Here is a 22699-nt window from a genome sequence, read left to right on the forward strand (position 1 = left end):
TACAAAGAATAAAAGTTTTCGAATACATAAAAGCTGTTGGATCAATAGTACAGCCCAAAAATGTTGTTTGGGCATCCAAAATAGCAAACAACCGCATCTGCATCTACCTCTCCTCTAAATATATAGTTGATCAATTTCTTAGCTCCCACAAATATATAAATATTGATGGTAACCAGATTGAAGTAAGAAGACTTCTAACCCCTGCCCAGAGACTCATCATATCTAATGTATATCCTACTATACCTAATAGCATAATTGAAGAGCACTTAAAAACTATGGGTATAAAATCCGCCTCCAACATGACGTTTCTACGAGTAGGTATGCAAGACTCAGAATACAGCCACGTACTCAGCTTTAGGAGGCAAATGTTCATAAGTCCTTTAGAAAATGCATCAATTCCTGACTAATTTCTAATCTCACTCGACAATACATCATATCGACTATACATTTCCATAGATGTTCTAAACTGCTCCAGATGCAAGATTGTCGGACATCACGATTCTGACTGTCCTTCTTTATCATCATCAAGTAACTCAATTAATCAAATGGAAACTGACCATCACGTGAATATACATAACTCTACCAATGAAAAATATAATCAGCTACAAGATCAACCACAAAACCAATACCAAGAAGATACCGAAACATTAATGGAACCAGAACCCAATACCATACAAAATCACGTATCAGCTACAAAGGACCAAACCACTTCCTCACAAACAAACAATGAATTACAAATCTTGAATCAACCAAAAATATTCCAAGATAATTCCTTAGTAATTGAAAGCGATAGAAAAACCACTGAAATTACTCCTGCAACTAAAAGACAAATATCCTCTTCTGAAATTCTTGAAAATGACCTACCTCCTCCCGATACTCAAAAACCTAAGAAAAAGCCTAAAACCCAAGAAGATATTCCAATTATTCTAAATCAAATTAAAGAAAAAATTAAAAATAGAAACCCTTCCTTTACACTTACTTTTCATGAAATATGTGATTTTCTGGCAAATTCCCTTCACTCAAAACATCCTGAACGCATTGTTAAAAATTATTCAAATGCAAGCCAAGAAATAAAAGAAATTTTAAACTTTATATATTCTCAAATACAAAATAAAACTTTAAAAAACAATACCACCAGATTGAAGAAGAAACTGCTTCTCAACAGTTTTTCTTCTACTGACGAAACTGACTAAGAATCAAGTTCTCAACAATATATAGTTATCACATAAAGAGTTAATGGCTAGCACATTCATATAACAGTGGAACCCCAACGGTTATTTTACACATATAGAATCCATTAAGCTTCTTATACACGAATATCTTCCTTTAGTCATATGCCTAGAAGAGACCCATTTAATTGTTGAGTGTCCAGTGTACCAGAACGAAAGAATCGCGTGTGCCCTTAGTGATAATTTAAAAAGTATACTAACGTCAAATTTACAGTTTTTATTAAGTTATCTTAAAATGACTAAACTATGTACCAGATTGTAAAAAATATTTTTTGTGTTTGTGTTTGTCCCCCCGCTTATAACCCTTAGTGGTTGATGCGGGTATATTTGTTTAAATAAAAAAACAAAAAAAAAACATTTGGAACAAATTCATTAAATTTAGTGGCTTTGTTCATTAGAAAGTGGGGCCCATGCCACCATAATGTATTGTCTACCAGCAGGGCCGTTGTGGTACCGCGAGACAGAATATCTGCTGGGTTATTTTTAGAACCTACGTGATTCCATAAATAAGTTCGCGTTAACTCCTGTATTTGAGTTATACGGTTTGCTACGAAGATTGACCAACGAGAAGGATGAGAATTTATCCACGCGAGTACAATTTGGGAGTCTGTCCACAGCCTAACCGAAGCTATGGAAGAAACCTTTGGTGAAATAATGAGAACGATATTTGAAATCAGGGTAGAAAACAAGACAGCCCCTAATAATTCAAGCCTGGGTAGGGAAATGGTTTTTAGCGGAGCTACAAGGCTCTTTGAAGTGATTAAGTTGCACGAAACGGCTCCATTTTTATGTAAAACCCGTAAATAGATACAAGCACTATATGCCTTCATGCTTGCATCGCAGAAACCATAGATTTCAATTCGAAAAATATTAAGCGGATTGAGCAGAGGTCTTGAGATTGTAAGTTTTGCAAGTTCAGGAATGTGAGCTAAAAAATTCAACCATTCTGATGATGTTTCTCCTGTGAGTTTGTCATTCCAAATTAAGTTGCTTATCCATATTTTTTGCATTAACAACTTTGCAGATAGAGTAATCGGATTTATTGGACCTAGAGAATATGTCAGACTGAGAATTCCAACATATTCCAAGAACTTTATTTAACGAATTACCGCGTTTTATTACATAATTAGATTTTTGAGATTCAGAGGAAATAGAATCGAGAAACTCGGAAGAATTAGAACTCCATTTATGGAGTAGTATTCCAGCTGAATTTAAACTCGTAGAAAATTGCTTATAAGTCTTGTACAAAGTGTTGATATCATTTGCACCATCTAAAATATCATCTACATAACAAGAATTTTCTAGAGATTCAGCAGCTAATGCCGATAATGCTAATGAATTTGTGCCGTAGGTCACGGTCTGAAGTTCCAGACATTTTAATTCTTCTTGCGGGGAATTGCGCCACAGAATGTTTAATAGAAATGTTTGTTTCGGGTTAATTCCTATTTGCCTAAACATTTTTTCGATGTCTGCGATGAGAGTATATTTGTAGAGTCTAAAGCGAATTAGAATTTCGAACAAATCAGGTTGTACAGTATAACCTTTGAGCATAATATCTTTGAGAGACACATTTAAGGTTGATTTCATTGATCCATCAAATACAACCCTGAGTCGAGTAGTTAAGCTATCATGCTTGAAAACACAATGATGTGGGAGAAAAAACTTATGTTCGGACGATTCATTAATCTTAGAAAGAGGAACGTATTTACAATGACCTAAAGAGATATATTCTGATATGAATTCAGTGTACTGATGCCGTAATTCAATATTGAAGCCTATTGAGCCTTTTTTCAATATTGAAAAAACGTCTTTTTGCCAAATGAAATGATTCATCTAATTTCTGATATTCATTAGGGATCTTCAGAGGTAGGTCTACTTGAAATCTGTCACTAGGAAGAATTGTAAGCGAGGATTTGAATATGTCCTCAGCTCGCTGTTCTGAGGGAGTTAATGTTTTTACATGAATAGAAGTGAGTGGTTTAGTCTCTTCTATTTCCCAAAATTTCTTTAAAAGAAAATCAAGATTAACAGTTTGTGCGTGTAATGAAATATTTGAATAATGTGAGTGAGCATTGTTCGTTGAAGGAGTTGCGTTTGATCCTAACATTGCATAACGAGCGTATGGAATATTTCCACCTACAATATAACTCAAATGAGTGTTTTGAAGAATAGGAAGGTTGGGGCCTAATTTTATTAAGCCATAAGTAACTAGGTCGAAATAAATATCAGCTCCTAAAAGTTTTACATTTTTTAGTATTTTTAATAAATTTAAATCCAGAGCGACTTGTGGATGCTGGCACGTAATGCTTTCAGGACAGCATAGGACAGATTAAAGTTTTTACCAGGAGATGTGTTTGAATAGATTTTAAGGTCTACCATCTTGTTTGAAACAGAAGAAGTTTGAGCTATACCTGATATTTAAAGATTTCTTGTATAGGGTGAATAACAAATTCTTTTGGCTAACCTGTCTGTTATGAACGAAACTTGGCTACCAGAGTTTGTTAAACAACGAACAGAGATGGGATTATTTTGAACATCGTAAACAGTTACCAAAGCAGTTGCGAGTAAAATTTGTAGATTGTTCGAATTTAATTCGAATTCGAGACAAATTTAAAAATTGTTGGCAAGAGTATACTTTGTGTGAGTTATAGACCAGGGAAATAAGCAAAAAAAGTACCCTGTTTTTGACACTCGTCCGGCCAGGCAAACGACAGTTGTTTTGAGTAGTATGGACCTCTGTTACAAAAACCTATATGTTTCCTGCAGTCGATTTTTGGACTTAATTAGTTATTAACAAATTAAGGTCAAAAAACGGAAAATTTTTGCTGTTTTCGTCTATCGACAAAAAGTGAAGCATTTTAAACAAATTTTACAACATAGTAAACTTTTGAGTTATATAAAAACCTTTAAAATGGCGTTTTCTAAATGTTTCTATCCTTATTTGTTGCTTAGGAAATTACAAAATAGGTCAAAAATTTCGGTTTTTTTATAAATGTTAATAACTTTCTTAAAAATAAACTTATAACATTCATATTTTATGAAATGCTGTGTCTTGGAGTGCTTAAAATATTGTTAAAATTTCAAAGTGATCGGTTAAAAAGTTTAAAAGTTATTTTATTTGTTTATCCCAAATTAATTTTTTTTGCAACAATATAAGTCAGAGAATTATATAGTTTTAGTAATTATAATGACAGTTTCTGGAAGAACAAGACTTGTTCTATTATTAACATTAAAAAAAATATTAAGAAAATTAATTTTAAATATTGCAAAATAATTTTGCAAAACATGTCGATTTTTTGCTTATAAACAATTAGAATAACTTTTTAACCATTGCCTGTAAGAATATTGTTTTTTTTTATTTAATAACCTAAATTTTTTTACAAATTTAAAAGAAAAAAAATTTGTCCTAAAATAATTTGGGACAATGTTAGCCTCTTTTTTTATTTAATTCATAGCAGCTTTGTTTATAACAATTAAGATATCTGTTGTTGTAAAAATTACAAAAAAAAGTTATTAACAAAAATTATAGGCAGCTTTAAACTCCACATTTTATAAATAGTTAAAATCGTACATTGTGTTCCATAAGATGGTGGCAGACCAAACTTATGTTTTTTTTAATGGAACACCCTGTATTTTATTTTAAATTTGAAATCTGCTTCACTTCCACATCACAACAATGTAAAGTTTTATTATGTTATACCGGGGATTTAAAAAGTTATAACCAATATTACCTGAAAATCGTATTAAGTTTAACTCCCTGTATAATTAAAAAGGAGTATAGTAACATTGATCTATTGCAACCGTAGTTTTTTAAAACTTTTTAAAAATTTTAAAACATATTCGTTTTTATAATATTCGTTAAATCAAATACAGGGTAAGTCAAAATGCAAGTACATTATTTTCTTGGTAATTTTAAATAGAACATCCTGTATTTTATATCATTATCGAAAAGTAATAATATCGTACTTCAAATTTTAGAAAGTACCTAAAGTTAATAGTTTTCTAGATATTTTTATTTTTCCATCAAAGTACTAATTTGGTAGATATAGATGAGTTTAAAATGATATTCCCAATATTACTGAGTTGCATTCTTGGGACGACTTTATTGTAGGATAGTTCATTCGATAACATGAAATTAACTTAAAAAAGAATAATAATAAAATAATAAAGAATAGCCATTAGAAAAATTATTTTAATTAATATTTCCGAAGCAATACTATTTTTAGAAACAATTGACTACGACAATTTGTTGTTTTCATAAAATCTATTATAAATAAATTATTTTCAATTTTATTAAAGAGGTATAAATTAATTATAAATATTTATGTTTTTAAATAGACACTAACGGTGAAATTCTACATGATAAAAACTCAGTTCTTAACAGATGGGCAGAACATTTCAGCGAACATCTAGATATAAATGATATTGAAGGAGAGTACAATATAGAAAATGAACAAAATATACAACGTCAACTACACAGTGAAGACCCAACAAGAAGAGAAGTGTCAGATGCGATCCTAAAACTCAAAGACAATAAAGCCCCAGGAATCGATGACATCTGTTCGGAAATGTATAAAAAAGGTGGTGATCAACTTTTTGCAGCAATCCATAAACTAATAGTACTTATATGGCAGAATGAATGGGTACCACAAGAGTGGCTGAAGGGAATAATATGTCCATTGCATAAAAAGGGGGATCAACTGGAGTGTAAGAACTATAGAGGCATTACTCTGTTAGCATCTGAGTATAAGATCTTCGGCAATGTATTATCTGAAAGACTTAAACATTTTACAAAGGATATTGTTGGTCAATATCAATGCGGATTTACTGCTGGAAAGTCAACTACACATCAAATTCAAGCACATAGGCAGATTCTAGAAAAGTCCCTAGAATATAACATAGAAACACACCATCTCTTCATTGACTTCAAAGCAGCCTATGACAGTGTGAAAAGAACTGCATTATATAATGCAATGATAGACTTTGGGATCCCACCTAAGTTAGTTAAGTTGACCCACCTAACAATGCAAAACGTAAGCTCATGCGTTAGAATTGAAGGAGAAAACTCTACGTTCTTTGACATTAATAATGGTCTAAGACAGGGAGACGCGTTGGCGTGTCTGCTCTTTAATATTGCCTTGGAAAAGGCAATCAAAAAATTAAATATTAGAATGAATGGAACTATTTTTAATAGATCGACGCAAATTCTCGCATTCGCTGACGATATAGTTATAGTGGGCAGAAGTATGAGAGACATGGTGCAGTGTTTTACAAGGCTTGCGGACGCAGCAAGTGAATTAGGACTTGTGGTAAACGAGGAAAAAACCAAATATATGTTGGTTTCTAAAAACCCTCGAAATATCCAACAAAGAATTCAAATTAACAACCATACCTTTGAGCAAGTCAACGAATTTACATATCTTGGATCGCTAGTAAACGCAACAAACACGACAAGCGACGAGATAAAAAGACGCATAGCAATAGCAAACAGAACTGTTCACGGCCTCCAGAGACATTTAAAAAATAAAAATATAAAACGTGCACTAAAGCTTAATATATACAGGACCTTAATAAGACCAGTTTTGATATATGGGGCTGAAACGTGGATCTTATCTCAAAATGATAAAAGACTTCTTGGTATTTTTGAGAGAAAAATTCTTAGAAAGATTTTTGGGGCCGTAAATGAAAATGGGCTATGGCGTCGAAGATACAACTTTGAACTGTATCAGTTATACACCGATCCAGATATTGTGAAATTCGTTAAAGTGCAGAGACTTAGATGGGCTGGACACATTGCTAGGATGTCAGATCACGAATACACGAAGAGATTAACATTTTCACAACCAGAGGGCACAAGAAGCAGAGGACGACCACGAATGAGATGGATTGATGATGTGGAAGAAGACCTACAGATTCTAGGGGTTAGAAGATGGAGTAAGGTTGCCAGGAATCGACAGGAGTGGCGACTTCTTTGTGAGCAGGCCAAGATCCACAACGGATTGTCGAGCCACTTATGATGATGATGATGTTTTTAAATTAAAATTATCTCAAATATTACAATAAAAATAAAAAAAAAGTTTATTTAACAATTTATTTATTGAAATAATGCATATTCGTAATGTACGCAAACAGTACATACAAATTAAAAAAAGGAACGTCGAAATCCATAAATAAGAACCAGAGACACAGATAACAGCTCCTTTCCCCCTCCCTTCGGCTCCCGTGAGTTTCGAAGCCAGCCGATTTTAAGGACCACATTTTGAAGCTTTGTGGACGATTTTATTGAAGGGCAATCTTTTTAGAATTTGGTACGTTAAAACTATAAAGTATGGTCTTTTAAATAACACTAATTAGATTTATTAATTGTTATAAACAAAGCTGCTATGAATAAAATAAAAAAAGAGGCTAACTTTGTCGCAAATTATTTTAGGACAAAATTTTTTTTTTTTTTTTTGTGAAATAATTCAGGCTTCTTAAATATAAAAAAATAATATTTTTGCAGACAATGGTTAAAAAGTTATTCTAATTGTTTATAAGCAAAAAAGCGACATGTTCTTGCCAAATTATTTTGCAATAGTTAAAATTAATTTTCTGAATTTTTTTTTAATGTTGATAATAGAACAAGTCTTCTTCTTCCAGAAACTATCATTACAATTGCTAAAACTATATAATTTTCTGACTTATATTGTTGCAAAAAAAATTAATTTGGGATAACAAATAAAATAACTTTTAAACTATTTGACTTATTACTTTAAAATTTCGACCATATTTTAAGCACTAGAAGGCACAGCATTCCATGAAATATATATGTTATAAGTTTATTTTCAAAAAAGTTATTAACATTTATAAAAAATCGAACATTTTGACTTATTTTGCAACTTTCCAAGCAACAAATAAGGATAGAAACATTTAGAAAACGCCATTTTGCAGGTTTTTATATGACTTATAAGTTTCTTCTCTTCTAAAATTCGTTTAAAATGCTTCACTTTTTGCTGATGGACGAAAAAAGCAAAAATTTTCCGTTTTTTGACCTTAATTTGTTAATAACTAATTAAGTTCAAAAAATCGACTGCAGGAAACATATAGGTTTTTGTTACAGAGGTCCATACTACTCAAAACAACTGTCGTTTGCCTGGCCGGACGAGTGTCATGAAAAAATGCTTATTTCCCTGGGCTATTAGAATTGCATACGAAACATTTAAAAGGTGTATCCCTATTATTTACAGTAGTATGAAGAGACGGTTTTGATTTATAAACTGTTTTTTCTTCAAAGATCAAATTTTCCAATATCTTACATTTCTTTTCAATGAAATTTAAAAACTCATATATTGTAGGAAGTTCGTTGAAATCTCTTTCGGATTCAAAGGATCGTTTCATATTAAAGTCTAATTTTTGTGTGAATATGTGAATTAAAATTAAATCTGTAAGATTGTTGGAGATATTTAAATTATTTAGCGCACTTAAATTCTTTTTAATGTGAGTTAAGAATTCTTGCAAGTTTTGAGCAGTATTTATTGCTAATCAAGGAACGTTCAAAAGTTGTTTTAAATACGTGTTAATTATTAAACATTTGTTTTTAAATCTATTCTTAAGTGACGTGTATCGAGAGCAATGGAAAAATTTGAGCCTACAACTTCCAAATTTTCAATTAGTTGTAAAGGCTCGTTCTTGAGAATTGATTTTAAGTAAATTAGTTTTTCAATATCTGAAAAATTTGAATCATTTACGATAAGTTTTGTAAACATCTCAATGAAACTAGGCCAATTTGCTATATTTCCATCGAAATGTGGAATTTTTATTTCCGGTAGGCGGATATGATGGTTATTTGAATGATTTTGTTGAGCTGAGGTGCTCACAACAGAGTTTACTGAAATTTTATCGATTTTATCCTTTAGAGCTGATTCTAAGGTTAAAAATCTGTCTTCTACATCTGCCATGTCAACAGCAAATGCATCATCTATTGTTTCTAATTCATTTTGAACCTCGAGATATTTGTCAAAACCTTTTGATAAATAGTCTTTTTTAGAAATCAGTTCATTTTTTGAAGTATTAATTTTTTCATTTTCTTTAAACCAATTCTCCAATCTAGTTCTCGAAGCTTTACTTCGACCTCTTGCCTTAACAAGGTAATCTTTTACTTTAACAAGATCATCAACCGTTTTATTCATGACTAGCTGAGTGAATTAGATAAAAATATGATGAGCGAGAAATATGCGAAACAATTTGATCTTTAAATTAAAAAACAGAAGAATAGTAATAAACACAGAGAGATAGCGAAAATTTAAGAATTCCTACTAAAATTCGAAAATATGATAATGTCCAATAATTATAAAAAGAATAGTGAAATAACGAAAATGTCCAAAAAGAGTTTATAGTATGCATTTCACAAATGTTACTAAAATTAAAAAACTTACAGCTTGTTGTGAGTGTGATGCTAGGCGTTAAATCAGCTACCAGGATGAAGGAGTCTGGAGGCGTTCTACTGGAAGACCCTGAAGATGCTGCGTTGATGTCTAACTTGAAGGTGAGACATGCGAAGATCTCTAATTTGAAGTTGAAATGTGAAGATACCCGGTTCGAAGGAACATGAGCGAAGATGCAGGTGTGTTTGTCCTTACACCTTTTCCTGATGCTATTGTTTCGCCAACCAGTCATAGGTCGCTGGTTTTTTCCTTGGGGAACAAGTTTTGTCATTAGGGAAATATGTTTACTTTACTTCTTTGAAGGACCACCCAGGAAACTAGGACAAATGAAAGTTTCGAAAAGAACGTTTTAACAAGTCTATTAAAACAATTACAACAACGTATTTTGGACGCCGATAACTTGCTGCCGCCAATAGCTGATTTATGAAACTATAAAACTAGATAACTTGTCGGTGATACAATATTGATACGAACTGAGTAAAACCTATTAATATACCGACGGTGCTAAACCTTCTGAGTTGCGGCTAGCGCGGACAAGAGCCTATAGCTCATTTAATGCTAGATTCGAACTAATCGATTCGATCACGATGGCAGGTGGTTCGAGCAGTGAACCTCCTGACAAATGTAAATTTTGTGCTAAATTTACTTCAACAAATGACATTAAATGTTTGGGTAATACCTGTGATGTTGTTCTGTACGTCAAATGTTTTGATGCAATTTCGAAAGTTGTATTTGTCGATAAAAACTCGTTCAATTGTCGTAACTGTTCGGTTAATAAAGGACATTGTTCTGCTCCAATGTGTGATAAGTTATCATGTGAAAAAGTTGTGTTGGAGAAGGAGATTGAATGTCTGTCACGAGAAAGGGAAGTTTTAAATAAGTACGTTGCTGAATTGGAATACACAAATAAACTGCTTAAATCAAAAACGACGGTAAGTGACGATTTTCAAGCACAACCTTCTAATTCTACCAGCTTATTTTTGCCAATTAGTGATAGGCCAGCAAAAAGTTACTCGGGTGCCTTGAAAGTAAATAAAACTGACTGTGATTCTGTTTTGCTTGTAAGGTCAACGAACCAAAATATTGCTAAGGTTCAGGTAGATAGCGATATTAAATCGAAAATTAATCTTTCTTCTACAAAAGCTACTGTTGATAGTACTAAGTTGAAAAAAAATGGAGTTTTAATTAACTGTAACAACGAAATGTCTTTAGAAAAATTAAAAGAGTGCCTTACCAAACAACTAGGAAATACTTATTCTGTTACTAAACCAAAAAAGTTAAATCCGAAATTAATGATTCGTGGCGTAAATGCTGCCTCTCTGTAAAAAACAAGTTTTTTGCAAGACCCTATTACTTTAAATGATCTCAACGTAAATAAAGATGATATAAAAATGGTAACAAAAGTTAAGTTTAAGGAGCGTTTCAACGTCGTGATGGAGGTTTCACCAGCTTTATACAAAGTGGTAATAGAAAGAGGTTTCCTGTATATAGGCTGGCTGAAATGTTATGTTAGTGAACACATTAATATTGTAAAATGTTTTAAATGTTGCAAAGCTGGTCACCAGAAAAAAGATTGTCTTAGTAATTTAATATGTCCGAAATGTTCTAAATCTCATGAAATAAAAGATTGTACCGGTCAGACTATGTGCTGTAATAATTGTAAAACGTTAAACTTAAGATACAAACTAAATTTAGATACAGTTCATATTGCAAACAGTTCAGTTTGTGGTTATTTATTAGGGAAAATTGAGCAACTTAAAACTAGAATTCAGTATGTCTAACAAAAAGCTAAATTTAGCTCATTTTAATACACGTTCTTTGTTTCCAAAATTTAACGTTTTCTTAGATCTGGTAAATGATCACAGCTTTGATATTGTTTGCCTGTTCGAAACTTGGTTGAAGTCGGATATCTCAGATCAGAGTGTATACATTTCGGGTTTTAAAATAATTCGTAAAGACCGTGGTTCAAGAGGTGGTGGAATCGCTGTTTTTGTACGTGATTCAATCATTTCAAAGTCAGAACTTGCTGACCTTCCCTGTCCATTAGGTATCGAACAAATGTGGATTTCTGTGAAAATACAGAAAACAACATTGTTAGTCGGTGTTATATATAGAACTGAGGCGTGCAGGATGCTAAATTTCATACAGTATTGTGATGATACTCTTTCTCACATAAAACCTCAATTTAATAATATTATTGTAACTGGTGATATCAATGTTGATCAGGTAGTAGATAATCAAATAAATTATTGTTTTCAGTCTTATAATTTTGTTCAATTAGTAGAGGAACCTACGCGCATAACTAACAGTTCACAAACACTGCTCGATGTTATTTATACAAATAAAAGTGAACTCATTAGACATTCAGGCGATTTAGATCATGAACTATCTGACCATAGAGCAGCTTACTGTGAATTTGATTTAGATATTAATTACAAAACAAATTTTTTAAAGATATAAAGAAATTACAAAAACTTTTCAATATCTTTTTTTAATCTGTAATCTGCAATCAGATCTGTAAAAAATGTCATGGGATAATATACTGTACGAAAATTTTATAGATAATAAAATTCGAATTTTCAATGATATGTTAGTTTCGCTGTTTGATAAACATGCTCCCTATGTTGAATCAAGAATTACAAAGCCACCTGCTCCTTGGCTAACACCCACAATACAGAATATGATGAAAACTCGTAATGCTGCTTTAGCCAAATATAAGAAAACTAAAACCGTCTTAGACTATAGTTACTATAAAGATCTTCGAAACGCAATCCGTTTGGAGAAGAATAGTTACTTAAATTATCGGCCTGCTTCTTTCAATAAAAAAGATCTTTGGAAAGCTATGAGGTTATTCAAAATTGTAAATAAACCAGTTATAGAGATCCCTCAGGAGCTTAAAGATCCTATATCTATAAATAATTATTTTACATCTGTCTTTAGTCCTGTAAATTGTTGTCCTGAGACACCCCAATGGTATTAGTCAAATATTTTCAACCCAGATATTATTTTCTCGTTTAAAATGGCCACTATTGATGAAATTAAATCACTTATATTAGGGTTAATTTCGGAAGCTGTTGGATGTTATAATATTTCTGCAAAGACGCTACAACTCTCCCTTTCTATTATTGCTCCTTATATTACGCATATTATAAATTGTTGTTTGGAGGTAGGTTATTTTCCGGACACTTGGAAATACGCTTTGGTAAAACCACTGCCCAAATCAAATAAACCTGAATCACATAATGATCTTCGACCAATAAGCATTCTACCGGCACTGTCAAAAATTTTAGAAAAGGTTATCTATAAACAGATATACGATTATATTTTTAGAAATAATGTAGTTAGATATATACAATCAGGCTTTAGAAAAGAGTTTAGTACAACGACTCTGCTTCTTGACTTAACAGATAATATACTTCGATCATTTGATGAAGGAAAAGCAACCTCAGTCATCTTGCTTGATTTTTCTAAAGCCTTCGACACTATTCATCACGCTCTTCTGTGTGCTAAATTGAAATATTTTGGATTTGATGATACCGGCTTACAGTTTTTCAAATTTTATCTGGTAAATCGTTATCAAAAGGTCATAATCGATAATAGTTCATCAGAATTTGCATCTGTCAGTTCAGGGGTGCCTCAAGGTTCGGTTCTTGGTCCTCTGTTTTTTTCAATATATATTTCCGACCTGTATAAATCTTTAAATAATTGAAATTGCACTCTTTTGCAGATGACACACAACTGTATTTCTCTTTTGAATCTGACTCTGTAAATCAAGCGTCACAAAAAATAAATCAGGATTTGGAATCTATTTGTACTTATTCCACTTTACATAATCTTAAACTAAATGCTAAAAAATATAATTCTTTGTTATATTGTTCAAAAAATTATAAAGCCACTGTTCAGGATAACTTAAAACTAATTATAAAAAATGAACCTCTAAAAAATGTTAATATTTGCGGAAACTTAGGAGTCATATATGACTGTACGCTACGTTTTCAAGAGCATGTCACCCTTTTAGTAAAAAAGTGCTATTTAGTTATGCGTCAACTGTATAGAAGTAAAGGCATTTTTTTTTTATTTTCAAAAAGCCGCATCAACCGTTTACAAGTTTATTACAATATATATGGTAGTGTACATATTATGAGGTTAGGTAAAATAAAAATTTATCAACTAAAAGAAAAATTAGATTTTATGAAATAGGTTAATGTACTTAAGATATTTGATCGTATTGGTTAAGTTACAGTTTAATAACTGTAACTTAACCAAAAACAATGGTGGAACTTCGACTGATCTCCACCAATTGTTCGGGGGAAAGCTTATTAAATTTCTTTCCCCTGTGCGTGTACAGTACCAAATATTTTAGGACCATGGACTGTAAAAGAGTTTCCTTCGATATATGCAAGCAGACTTCACGGCGATGGTTCCGTATGTGTTTGGTTTTATAGGGGTTGTACTTAAAGAAAAATAAAGCGTAATTAATCGAATCTACACATTTAATAACTGGAATATTTACAAAAGCACTATTACTAATGAAAGAGTTCGCTTTAATACATTGTTCATTTTTATACCGGCGTTTTAGGGGCGCGCGAATATAGAGAAAACTAAATGCACTTTTTCACCGCATTTTTGAGAGAGTAAGAGATTATCGTACCGAGTACCGAGTCCAGCACACAGCCGATACCTTCGGACATTTTCGGATACAGACGGCATTTTTGGCATTCATTAAAAGAAGATGATGTAGAAGACTTAATAAATTTCGAATAGTTTTTTCAATATTATGTAATTAATTACGATTTTTTTTCTTTTCCATTAATGTGAGTTACATTTTATTTTTAATTTGATTATACTCCCGCTTTAATCTACATTTTTGTTTTATTTTCATAACCGATATTTAAGTACATAAACATGAAAATTCTACATTTTTATTGCTTAAGAAAACAACTTGATTATTATGGTCAACAGCAGTAACTGCTTAATTTTCAGCCAAAAACCAAGTAACACAATTGTTTTGTTTGTCAAAAATTAAGACATATTTTTTAATGTATTTTAACGTTTTTCTGCTTAAAACTAAATAAATAATAAATTATGTGGAAGAAAAAATCCTAAATTGCAAATAGATCAAAACCATTATTTTAGCACTTACTGCTTTTTACCTTATCACGGCAGAGTATTTCTCAAAATTGTAAACTTTGTATTTCGAAATAAAAATTTTTTTGGGAAACTTAACGTTGAAGAAACATTTCTATATATATATACTCAGTATATAATAAGCCACAAGACCGATATGTTTTTTTACCCCTTCTACCCTTCTTGTCTGCCATTGATGCAAAGATTAGATGAAAAGCCACAAGTCGTCTTGTAAAAAATGTCTATATATATATATATATATATATATATATATATATATATATATACATATATATATATATATATATATATATATATATATATATATATATATATATATATATATATATAGAGGTAAAAGAAATAAAATAAAACTTACAATCAATTTATTTTACTAACAAAACGACCGGTTTCGCTTTCTACACATTGCAAAGCATCTTTTCAGGTCAAACAATACAAAGTAAATTAAATGCTGAAATTATAAAAAAAGCCCATATTAGGGTGCTGTCTTATAAAGATAAAGTTCAAAAAGGTTATAGTAATTATGCCAATATTACGTGTATGGGTTTATTAATAGGCATAAAATTGATTTAACAGACAATGTGAAAACCCACAAATTGGTAAGAGATAAATTATTGAATTGTAATAAATTAGTAATAAACAAGATACTACTTACATTTCGGTACAAGAAGTTATTGATTCGTGATACATAGTTCAATCTATCCTGTATTGCTGATGTTGGGTAATCTTCGGTTAATGTTGTAACTGTCTGACAATTAATAAGGAAGTTTCTTGAGGGGAGAGATATTAACAAATGAAATAGGAGTAAGGTATATGTGATTGTTTGTTAAATGAAAGTGATGTTTTATATTATTTAAATAATTAAAAGTTATTTATATTTATTCAAGGTATATATTTCAGAAATATGTGTCAATTTATTGATATTTTTATGGTAAAAGTACAGTTGTGTGACAATAAATTAAATTAATTTAAATTTAAATTAATCAGCACCCAGTACCCAGGAGGGTAGAGTATTTTCTGTTGCGAAACCGATCGTTTTTGGTAGTAAAATTAAATTAATTGTAAGTCTAATTTATTTATTTTACCTATTTGAAATGGACTCACACAAGCAAGACATTCATGATTTTAATGGAAGTATTTTTTTGTAGTTTAGTTTAGTTTACATTTAGTTTAATCCAATTTTTTTGACTTTTAGAGCACGTTCCACTTGTTCTTTTGTCAAAAACTTATTCTCATTCTCATTCTTAAAGTACTGACCAATTTTAGGCAAATTTTATTTTTTTTCATCAGATTTTATTTTTCTCTTTCGTTTTTCGATACCACTTAAGATATTTATTAGAACTAGACATATTGATATTTAATTTTCACAATTAACTTTACTTTGCCTTTATTTGTAGGTTTAATAAAACTAAAACTACGAAGAATCTAATACAGAAATGACCCATTAGCACAGTAATTAAACAAAAAATGTTTATACATACTTACTTGCATAAAAATCTAGGACATCCCCTAACACCATACGTCGTGAAACTGCCAGCGCAATAAAAAATGTATTTCAATTAACTAAGTGTTAATAGACCAGTCTGTGAGAAAATCATTGATTTCATATAAAAGTCTTATATAGATATTTAAAGGTTTTAAAAATTATATTATGAGGAAAAACTTATGACAAATCCGTGAATTTGCTTTGTTCGTCATCAGCTACTAGGCGAGCGGTTTACCCCTATAAGCAGAGCATCAACCGACTAAAATTCTTTTTGCATTTCTAATGCACCAAACCTTTTTTATTCGATTCTATATATTTTTCCAAGATAAAATGTATTTTTTTTTAATTTTTACAAGTGGGCCGGCAATTGTTATTAACAAATAACTTATACAAAAAAGCAATTTCACCGAATTGTTTCAGAATCAATTTTTTTAGGTGTATCTCATCAAAATAAACACTTTGTCTCTCTTGATAATTTTTCGAAAAATGCTTCCTTTTCGAGTTATTTGCATTTTTTTGTTGAAAATATGCCGTAATTAGTGATTTTTGGGATTTTTTTTCTAAAAAACTACTAAATAAATTGCAATTTTACAAATAACTTTAAAATCTTAAAACCGTGGAGTACAAGTAAGAATATTTTGACAAGGATAAATGGTTTCTATCTCGCTAAAAACGTGGACCCAAATATTTCGAATATGCCTTTCGAGAGTATCCTGCTAAGCGTGTACAGCGGTTGAGGTGCTGTAGGCGCTAAAAAAAAATGCATCTAATGAAAAATTACCACCTTCGAAACCAGCATTATTACAACATTACTTAAGAGCAAAGTGGCAAATAAATGAATGGATTCAAGCAAAAAACAATATTATTTCATCTCTTGATCCATTAACCCATGGTTGGACAATGGAAAATAATTGTTTCGATTTTAATTATTTTGAAGGCGAAACTAGTTTAGATATGTTACAAAAGTATTTCTGCTCATGTACCGGAAAATGTTCTACGAAAAATTGTAATTGTATTTCCTATAATTTAGAATGCTGCGCAGTATGTGCATGTACACCAGAGAATTGTAAAAATGTTAAAGACGACTCTATTGAAGAGTTCGATTGTAGCAGCGGAAGCGAATAGTTCTCTGTGGTATCGAAGTGCTAATTAATACAGTTGTTGTTGTTTTTACCAAAAAATGGAATTAAATTCAGATGGCAGAGGAAATCCACCTGACAGAGGAAGGATTGACGATGTTGCTAGTAATATGGATTATGAAGTTAATGAAAAACAAAAGCAGTTTGAGGAAATTATAAATATTGATATTAATACACAATCAAAACAGGTACCGATAACAAATTCAAAAAACTTTTTACCAGATTATCAGGTAAGCAATAAAACAAATATTAATATAGGCCAGTCCATAATGTCAGAGGTGAAAAATAAATACAGTCAAGGTGACCAAGGTCCTTATTTTGTTTTTGTGCAGAATAAGGAAGGTAACATTGGCCGATTGCATCGCATAGCGACAGCACGATTAATTTTAGGTGCAGTACCTGCAATTAAAGATAATATTGTTAATATTAATATTATAGGAAAAAATAAAATTAAAATTGAATGTAACACATATAAAAGCGCTAATATTTTAGTGGAATGTAAAAAATTAATAGAAAGAAATTACGATTTATATATTCCAAATTTTTTTACTCAAAAGAGTGGGGTAATTAAAGGGGTAGACAAAAATATTTCAGAAAACGAATTAAAAGATATTATTGTTCCAAGATACGGCAATTTTAAAGTAATAAACGTTAAAAGAATAAAGCGAAAAGATAATGATCAACTGGTGGAGACGGGTACGATAGTGGTGTCTTTCAGAGGCCAAATGATTCCAAAACAAGTAATCATTGAACGAATGATATACCAAGTGTAACCTTACGTTCCGAGAATAATACAATGCCTTAATTGCATTAGATACGGACACGTTACGTTACAATGTCGAGGTAAGAAAAGATGCAGCAAGTGCGGACAGGAACATGATTCAGATGTATGCGATTTAACAGATCCCACTTGTATATTATGTTTCGGAAACCATTCAGCATTAGATCGAAACAAGTGCGCTGAGTTTGAAAAACAAAAGGGCATTAAATATATAATGGCAAATGAAAATTTACCTTTTGAAGAAGCAAAATTAAAATACAGCAGTAGCTATAGGACAGTCCTGAATTCAACAAACACAGGAAATAGGTACACAGTGACAACCAAAAGAAAATGGAGCGAAGGAGCTCAAAATAAATCAGTTTATCCTTATTCAAAAGAACACGAAAATATACTGGACACTGCAAGCGCCTCTGCTTACCCGTCGCTACCAATTATAAACAACCCATTATATCAAAATCAAACAAAAATAGTCCAACAAAACTCACTAACTAGTAAACAAATTACTGATAATATAGTAACAATATTTAAAAATTTCTTAGACAAAAACTTAATTCCAATAGCAAACAAACAAATTTTAGACGACATTAAAAGTAATATAGAAAAAGTTTTAAATGGCCCTAGTAAATAATAAGATTTTACAATGGAATTCACGATCAATAGTGAACAATAAAGGCCATTTTGAAAAGTACATTTTCGAAAATAAATTCTTAGCTATTCTTTTAAGTGAAACTTGGTTAAAACCGAATTCAAAGATAAGCTTTTCCCAATATAACATCTTCCGTGAAGATAGATCAGATGGTTATGCAGGAGTAGCGATATTATTAAGAAAAAATATCAATTTTCAGAACAATTTAAATTTTTATAAAATAAATAATGCCATGTGCGTTGCAGTACAGATTAAAATAAATAATAAAATCTTAAATTTATATTCCATTTATGCAAAACCCAAGTTATGTGTGTCAAAAAACGAATGGGTTAAATTTTTTATTAGTTTACAAAAACCTTTTTTAATAGGGGGAGATTTCAACTGCCATAATAAAATGTGGGGCTGTGATGTCACCGATCAAGAAGGTCTTTATCTTTTTGAGGCTATGGAGGAATGTGGACTTAATTTCCTAAATGATGGGTCAGAAACATTAATTCGTAGACCTATGAATTTAAATAGATCTGCTATAGACTTAACAATTTGCTCTAGGGATATTTATTACAAATTTAATTGGCACACAGAAACTTTGAGTCTGGGTTCTGATCACTACCCAATAGTAATAGAATTTAACCATAATACTGATAATAACGTTACTAATAGTAATGATGTCATTGAAACTAATGATATATCTAGATCTAGAATTACATGGGATATTAAAAAGGCAGACTGGGCTTTCTTTACCTATCTCTTAAACAATGAAAAGAATAATAATATATCAGATGGTTCAGAGCAAGAATATTCCACATTTTGTGACTCAATCAATTTAGCTAGTAAATGCTCTATTCCAGAGAGGAAAAGGGGGCCCAATGCAAAATTTAATAAACCATGGTGGAATGATGATTGTAGGAACGCTATAAGACAACAAAAAGAAGCTTTTTTGCAGTTTAAAAGACTATCTAATTACGATAATTATTTAAAATACCAACAAGCAGAAGCTTATAAAAAAAGAATTATTTTAGGCAGCAAAAGAGCTTCTTGGAAAAACTTTTGTAATAGTTTAAATAAAAATACATCCATTAGCAAAATATGGAAGGAAATAAGAAAATTAAAAAACGTTTATAACCCTCCCAATAATCCGATAGTTGTAAATGAGTGGACAGATATATTTTTTAATAAATTTGCTAGACCTTGGGTTATAGAAGGAGAAATTAATCACAGGAACCCTACGGATAATAGACATGAAAATGACGAAGCAAACACAGACAACATATTTCTCACACAAGCATTTAGTCTGGAAGAATTAAAGAACTGCCTAAAAAGACATAATAATTCAGCTCCAGGATTAGATGGTATACACTATAGTATGTTGTATAATTTACCCATACATAAGAAAGTTCAACTACTAAATGTAATAAACAATATCTGGATGAGTATGGATATACCACGTGCATGGAAAGAGTACATTATAGTTCCAATTCTTAAGCCACACAAATCACCAAACTGTCCGGATTCGTATAGAGGCATTTCTCTATCATCATGTGTGTTAAAAACAATGGAAAGAATGATTAAATGTAGACTAGAATTCTGGTTAGAAAAAAATTCTAAAATACCTGCAACACAATTCGGCTTTAGAAAATCATGTTCTACGATGGAAAATTTAACGCACTTAATACTGGATATATATAACTCATTTTCCGTCAACAAGTCGGTATTTGCTACATTCATAGACATAGAAAATGCATATGACAATGTGAACCTACAACTTCTATACCACAAAATGAAAGAAATCGGACTGCCAGATATACTCTGCTGGAAACTTCATCAACTTTACATCAATAGAACTCTTTATCTTCAAATTAATAACAAACTAATAGGACCGAGAGTTTCAAACATCGGGTTACCTCAAGGGAGCATCTTAAGTCCAATATTATACACTATTTACACAGCTCATATAGGTCAAAGCATAATTACTAGCAAACAAGGTAAAATATTACAATTCGCAGATGATATATGCATATATGTAGATCAATTGGAAATAGAACAAGGCAGTAGTAAAATAAATACAGTATTTAAACATCTACAAGAAGACCTAGATCAAATAGCATTAAACATATCTACCAAAAAAACACAAACTTGCATATTCTCCCGAAAACGAAACATTCCAGAAGTAGTGGAGTTGCAAAATGTCTCGTTTAAAGTTCAACCTAAAGTTAAATATTTGGGTATTATACTGGATAGGAAAATGATTTAGAAAGATCATATTGAGTACATCGTAGCAAGAGCTGACAAAGGGTACAATGCGTTACGAGCAGTAAACTATACAACCTGGGGAGCAGATCCCAACATAGCATTACTAATGTATAGATCATACATAAGATCAATATTAGATTACGGATGTTACTTTTACAATCAAGCCGCCAAAACCCATCTTCAAAAAATAGACATCCTTTCAAATAAATGCCTCAGATTATGTATAGGAGCTTTGATGAGTACTCCAATATCAAACCTAAGCGTAGAATGTAATGAACCACCACTATGGTTAAGAAGGAAAACTATGTGTGAAAAATTTATAACTAAAATGATAACTAAAGAGAGCATAATATGTAACAACTGCCACAAACTTTATATAAATGACCTAACTACTGAATACTGGAGGAAAAAGCCAACATTACTTATTGCCGAAAGTTACAATAGAATAAGACAATTTAAAAATAAGCTATACACATCAACTCTGCCATCCATGTTTCAGATAAATCTAAACAATATACCAAACATACAACCAACCTACATGAGAGATTACTCGAAATTTCCAGTTTACTTAAGGAATGCCATGTTTAATGTGGATATAGAAACTTTATTTCCGGAACATTACCAAATTTATACCGATGCCTCAAAAATGAATTCAAGAGTGGCCGCTGCCGTGTGGGACCCTAGGACAAGGTATAAAGAGGGTATACGACTTAATGAAAATTTTACAACATTTTCAGCAGAACTTATTGCAATACTGAGAGCAATGCAGTATATAAGCAGTATAAACAATAACGAAGAGAAATTTCTAATCCTTACAGACAGCAAAAGTGCTTTACTTAAACTGGAAAGTTTGAAGGACATATCAAACTACATATATATTGACATTATTAAAGCATATATCGCACTTAGGGATAAGGGCAAACAAATATCATTTTGTTGGGTAAAAGCTCACTCTAATCTTAAACACAATGAAATAGTAGATACTCTAGCTAAGAAGGCCACCGAACAAGAAAATGAAAGTAAATATAAATTAACATTAACTGATGTTTACGCTAATATTACCAGCAATAAAACCAAAACCTGGCAACAATGGTATAACAACTCAACTAAAGGGCTATTCTACAAAAACATACAATTAAATATTCCAGCTAAATCATGGTTTAATCATTACCACAGCGAAAAAATCGTTGTTTCATACATATGCAGACTTCGATTTGGACACTGCCTAGTTCCAGAACACAAATTTAAAATAGGTCTTAGTGATAGTAATCTTTGTGAATGTGGTGAGTTAGGATCTGCAGAACACATGATACTAAACTGTAGACTAAAGATAATAGAAATAAATTAATTCATGAATCAAGTATATAGAGAAACCAATATTACAAGACCTTTTAATCTAAAAACAATATTATCTAGTTTAGACGAACGTGTATATGAGATCCTAATTAAACACATACTTAATATAAAATTAAAATTGTGAACTATTAATACCTGTGTTTATCCCATTTGTTTACCTATCTTTCCGTGGTCTAGTCTTGTGTTTGTGCATTGCTCTGAAAGACCCCTGAGCAGAAGTACTCCTTGTTGACATTCCTTA

The 22699-nt window shown here is 31.2% G+C and overlaps 2 protein-coding genes across 2 annotated transcripts; both read left to right on the forward strand.

The window, feature by feature from the left end:
- The first annotated feature begins 17466 nt into the window (after positions 1-17466).
- LOC140452737 (uncharacterized) lies at positions 17467-21103 on the forward strand. The gene is made up of 3 exons (XM_072547063.1): positions 17467-17767; positions 19221-19754; positions 19995-21103. The coding sequence occupies exons 1-3, from the start codon at positions 17467-17469 to the stop codon at positions 21101-21103; spliced, it is 1944 nt and encodes a 647-aa protein (XP_072403164.1).
- Positions 21104-21208: 105 nt separating this feature from the next.
- Positions 21209-22450, forward strand: LOC140452738 (uncharacterized). Its single transcript, XM_072547064.1, has one exon. The coding sequence runs from the start codon at positions 21209-21211 to the stop codon at positions 22448-22450; it is 1242 nt and encodes a 413-aa protein (XP_072403165.1).
- The last annotated feature ends 249 nt before the right edge of the window (positions 22451-22699 follow it).

This window comes from Diabrotica undecimpunctata, chromosome 11 (genome assembly GCF_040954645.1).
Source record: "Diabrotica undecimpunctata isolate CICGRU chromosome 11, icDiaUnde3, whole genome shotgun sequence".
Lineage (NCBI taxonomy): Eukaryota > Metazoa > Arthropoda > Insecta > Coleoptera > Chrysomelidae > Diabrotica > Diabrotica undecimpunctata.

Bases quoted from the DNA above. Each gene is read 5' to 3' on its own strand.
- LOC140452737 (XM_072547063.1), top strand. From the start codon at position 17,467: ATGGAATTAAATTCAGATGGCAGAGGAAATCCACCTGACAGAGGAAGG. The intron at 17,768-19,220 runs GTAACATTGGCC...CTTTTTTAATAG, and splicing joins TTTTGTGCAGAATAAGGAAG to GGGGAGATTTCAACTGCCAT. The intron at 19,755-19,994 runs GTAGGAACGCTA...ATAATCCGATAG, and splicing joins ACCATGGTGGAATGATGATT to TTGTAAATGAGTGGACAGAT.
- LOC140452738 (XM_072547064.1), top strand. From the start codon at position 21,209: ATGTATAGATCATACATAAGATCAATATTAGATTACGGATGTTACTTT.